This window comes from Megalobrama amblycephala, linkage group LG9, assembly GCF_018812025.1.
Source record: "Megalobrama amblycephala isolate DHTTF-2021 linkage group LG9, ASM1881202v1, whole genome shotgun sequence".
Taxonomy (NCBI): Eukaryota; Metazoa; Chordata; class Actinopteri; order Cypriniformes; family Xenocyprididae; genus Megalobrama; species Megalobrama amblycephala.
The window spans coordinates 16,309,677-16,314,453 of NC_063052.1; the positions used below are offsets into that span (position 1 = coordinate 16,309,677).

At 34.3% G+C, this 4,777-nt stretch overlaps 1 protein-coding gene across 2 annotated transcripts; it reads right to left on the reverse strand.

Moving 5' to 3' along the window:
* Positions 1-311: 311 nt before the first annotated feature.
* LOC125275145 (fucolectin-1-like) lies at positions 312-3,582 on the reverse strand. Of its 2 annotated transcripts, none has more exons than XM_048201842.1 (9): positions 3,498-3,582; positions 3,254-3,313; positions 2,688-2,749; positions 2,257-2,542; positions 1,954-2,090; positions 1,831-1,869; positions 998-1,277; positions 679-815; positions 312-569 (listed from the first exon to the last, which is right to left on the reverse strand). In XM_048201842.1, the coding sequence occupies exons 3-9, from the start codon at positions 2,746-2,748 to the stop codon at positions 565-567; spliced, it is 945 nt and encodes a 314-aa protein (XP_048057799.1). In that variant the 5' UTR covers position 2,749; positions 3,254-3,313; positions 3,498-3,582; the 3' UTR covers positions 312-564. The 2 variants fall into 2 exon arrangements, with proteins under 2 accessions (XP_048057799.1, XP_048057800.1); XM_048201843.1 differs by having other exon boundaries at positions 3,254-3,310; positions 3,498-3,570.
* Between the last annotated feature and the right edge of the window lie 1,195 nt (positions 3,583-4,777).

Genomic DNA, 4,777 nt, shown 5'->3' on the forward strand with positions numbered 1-4,777 from the left:
TTTGATATTTCTGTTATGGTTATTGTTACTTTTGTGCAGGGTTTTTTTTTTTTTTAATCTTTACAACAGAGAATTAAAAGTTAATATTGGTTGAATTGGTGGTTGTGTTGTTAATCCTGGGACAGAAGGTTTGACACCCTCTTTCTATCCATGTTTCTTTTTTCCCTTTCTCTTTTATGAAAAATGCAATTTTTCTTTACTTTGTTTCCAGCTCCTCAACTCTAGATGGGTAGCTATGTAACACTACACCTCCTCCTCATTTTGAATATCTAAATGAGCCCTTTTGATCCAGAAACAGGAAATACAACATGCAATGCTGAAGTAATTTATTCATGTAGAAAGCAAAGATAAACAAAGATGGGTAAAAGATAGGTACATTTTAAGATCCATTTCATTCCTTTACTGAATGTGCACTGAAACTTGTCTTTTATCTTAAGAATAAAAGGTGCACGGATAAAATGAAAACAATGAAAAAAGTGCAATATCAGTATTGCTCAGAAAACAGTAGTTTGGTATTTTGCTTATAGGATCAGTGGACTGTGGTGTAACATCATCTCATTCCACTTAATCTGGCAATGAAAACAGAACAAACAATCATTAAGGGAACGTACACATAGTATAAATAGTACATATAGTACAAATGTCTACACACCATGTCTCTCTTCTTTTATCACTCACCTGAAAACACCTCAACCTCACACAGTGTGAGATGTTCATTGCGGCCAGGTATGAAAATGTTGACAAACCGCCCCTTAATAGGCTTAAAAGCAAATGTTCTTGTCTCTCCAAGCGGGATGGACGCAACAGTTATAGCCCTGTGAAGAAACACAGTAACAGAGAAATAGAGAGGGGCGTATCAAAACGGCATGAAGCATTAAATTAAATGTACTTCTGTCAAAGGAAAGTTTGTATTAAAGGGATTTATTCAAAGTAATTTTATCTTATTTACTCGTTTTCTAACCATTTGTGTAAGTATTAAGAGAGAGACAATACTTACAGCTCATTATTGTTGCCATTATTTTCCAGGCTGTTGCCGATACGGATCTGAGCACCATTTATTCTCTCTACAAAACCATCTCCACGATTAGTGATGCTAACCCTGGTTACCTCATAGACTTCCAATAAGTCAACTCTCCACCAGGGGTCCTTGTCCCAATTAGTCGCACTGCATGACCCAAGATTGAAAATTGAATTCTTGTTGCCATCAATAGCATTCTTAGCAATGGTTAATTGATATGTGGAAGACTGGACAGCTCTGGCTCCAACAGCAAGATTCCCTGTTTAACACAAAATAATAAACAATTTTTTTATTATTCTTTTCTTTTGTATCTTAATGTGCTAAAGTATAATTACAAGATAATGAGCAAAATAATGCTAAGATATGTAATCCAAATGATTATTACATGACTTTCTGGAATACTTGACTCTGATTGGTCAGTCGTGACATTCTGAGGTCTGATATTTCCAGATAATGACCGTCATCAATAGTAACGCTGTATAACAGACAGTTCATCCGGGTTTCTGAAGCCGGACTTTCTTTGATGTTTCTTGGATCACACCGCGGACTCACTCTCTGTCGTCTTTGTTTTAGTTATTGATTGTATTGAATTATTTTTAGTATTAAGAGTACTTTAGTGTTTGTCTAGTTGCCTGAATGATTGTTGATAAATGTTTTTGTACACTGTAATGGATTCTAAGATAATAAACAAGTAAGAATTTAAAACAGTTTAAACTCAAATCAATATATCCATCTAATTATTTATTTGGTTATTTATTATTTATTATATTATATTTCTGACAACAACATTCAAAGTAATGAAAAACACTCACTTTGGGTTAGAACACAAGTGTATGACGGTGTGTTGTTTTCTGTTAATAAAATAATAAAGTTATAAACACGTTAATAAGTACATAAATACTATCACAGAGTTTTCTTCTCTCTCTGTCCCTTACCTGCAAACACCTCGACTTCACACAGTGTGAGATGTTCAGTGCGCCCAGGTATGAAAATGTTGACATATCGCCCTGCAATAGGCTGAAACTCAAATGATTTTGTCTCTCCAAGTGGGATGGACTCAACAGTCGCAGCTCTGTGAAGAAACACAGTAACAGAGAAATAGAGAGGGCCGTATCAAAACATCATGAAGCATATTAAATATACTTCTGTCAAAGGCAAGGATTTATTCAAAGTAATTTTATCTTATTTACTCATTTTCTAACCATTAGTGTAAGTATTAAGAGAAAGACAATACTTACAGATCATTATTGTTGCCATTATTTTCCAAGCAGCTGCCGATACGGATCTGAGCACCATTTATTCTTTCTGCAAAACCATCTCCACGATTAGTGATGCTAACCCTGGTTATCTTGTAGACTTCCAGCAAGTCAACTCTCCACCAGGGGTCCTTTTCTGCATTAGTCGCACTGCATGATTGTCGACTGAAAATTGAATTCCTGTTGCCATCAACTGCATTTTGAGCTCCCGATAGAGGGTATGTGGTAGACTGGACAGCTGTGGCTCCAAAAGCAAGATTCCCTGTTTCTTCATAAATAAATAAATCACAATCTTTAAATGACCATGTTTCAGCCTATAATTTTAATAAACTAATCTGATTGATATGTAATGATACACAATGGTTACAGATGTTTAAATCAAGGCATTTCTACTTGTTTTATTCTAAATGTACCTTTGGAATCAGCGACGCACAGTCCAGTAAGTGTTAGAAACACAATCACACGGATGGCCATCCTGATATAAGACACAACAACACATCACCTCATCTCAGCATATGAAGGAATAATTTTCAATTTATCATCTGCATTTAAACAAAGAAACACATATATCGCTATTGTAATGACAGAAGAACCCCATGACTTAAAATCAGTGTAACGTGACCAACCTGCCTCCGTTCTTTGTATTTTAAATGCCTTTGTGTCAGGGGTGGCTGTGTTTACACAACATCATTTTCAACTAAAAACGGAAAACTTATGCATTTTGGTGGCCTGAAAATGCAAACTTTTGAAAATGGGTTTTCAAAGTGCAAGTTTCTGAAAACGGTGACATCATGCACATGCGTATTATGTGTTTAGTCTATCCACCTTATTTGTCAATGCAGATTTAAGGTATCTCTGTAAAAAAGTGCGAGACTTCAAATTTAGGAAAATAATGAGAAAAATATCAAAGTGTAGTAAACTATAAAAATAAGGTGGATATGCACGCTTGAGGTAGAGAGTGCATGAACATTCAACTCACCTGGAATACGTATCAATGTATCAACCTCACAGAAGACCTTCACAGTTCAGCAGTTATCTGCTTTTTAACAAAATATTTATATAATTTTTATATAATAAATACATGTAATTAATAATATTTTTTATAAAAAATTGTTATATGTATTATTTATCCAATATTTTATTCACATAAGGAATAGCATGCTGTCAAAACATTTCAAACCAAAAATGGGCTATTAAACATAGATATGAATATTAATACATACCAGCAGTCTGTGAAGAGGGTCTAGTTGAACAATATTGTGCTCAGAAATGATGCTCTATTTATTGTTGAATTAAGTCCCTCCCAACCAAATGAGTCTTATCTGATATCTGAAAAATCAACATTAAATGGACCTATTACATTTTTGTAAGCTGATATCGTGACAGCCCTAGTTTGAACCTTATTTTGGGGTTTGATTATTCCAACATGCAAAGGGACAATCACCCACATGGTTGGACAGAAAGTAAGGCTTTGTTTTGTCATCGATCAGGTAACTATGTGAGACCAATACACCCCCTGATACGGGGCTTGGAGACTGTGCTGTGTGCTTGATATGAGCCTCGAAGCTTCAGTGTTATTCGTAACATCACTATCATGTGATTTGTAAAGAGCGCACACTGCAATCCAGGGGAGAGGCCAGAAATGTTCAAGCTATGACAAACACAATAAAATGGCTTTCCCTATTTTCTATCAAGTAACACTGAGAAAATGTTTGTACTTGCCTTTAAATGTCCTCCTATGGATGCTATGCCACTGGTAGAGATTTTTCTTTAAGAAGTTTACTTTAATTTTACACTTCTGTGATTTGCTTTCTTCATTAAATAGAAACACTTAATATATTTGGCCAAAGTTAACTTTATTTTAAGAAACACACATAAAAACACTTTTTTGCACAATGATGAATTGCATTAATTATTACAACAAAATTGTTTGTCATATATATAGGTTATTGTGTTGGTTTTATTGGTTGTATTTACAGTTTTTTAATGTGCTACAGTTTCATTAAAATTTTTAAAAAGTAAAACTGAAACGCTTTTCCTGGTATGCAAGACAGAAACAATTAATATGTTGTTTTGTAGTTAAAAAGGTTGTATGCTCAGTGTAAACAGTATTCATTGTCATGTGTGCAGTTAGGTACTTTTGGTTGTGTTTACTTTAATTAAAGAAGGAAGAACTATGTAGTGCTCAGTAAATATAACATGACAGTGGCTATTTGCACTAAGTGCAAAAACCAATAGATTCTATTTACATTAAGTGGAATAGCGATAGATGCAATCTGAGATTATACAGTGTTTACACTGAAGTGAAACTAGCATATTTTCTTAGCGATAGATGCTATTTACACTAAGTTTAAATATCAATAGATTCTATTTACAACAAGAATGAATCCGAAATTGCATACTTCCCTCCTAGTAGGTGGAAAAACAGTGTGTGTCAAAAGTATGTCTGAATTCACAGTACTCATATAAAGAATAGGCAAAAAGTACCCGGATAATCTACGTC

Excerpts from the sequence above, each read along its gene's own strand:
- LOC125275145 (XM_048201842.1), bottom strand. The coding sequence starts at position 2,748 with ATGGCCATCCGTGTGATTGTGTTTCTAACACTTACTGGACTGTGCGTC. Across the intron at positions 2,091-2,256 it reads AATGGCAACAATAATGATCT|AGCTGCGACTGTTGAGTCCA; the intron begins GTAAGTATTGTC and ends GTTTCTTCACAG. Across the intron at positions 1,870-1,953 it reads TGAAGTCGAGGTGTTTGCAG|AAAACAACACACCGTCATAC; the intron begins GTAAGGGACAGA and ends TTTTATTAACAG.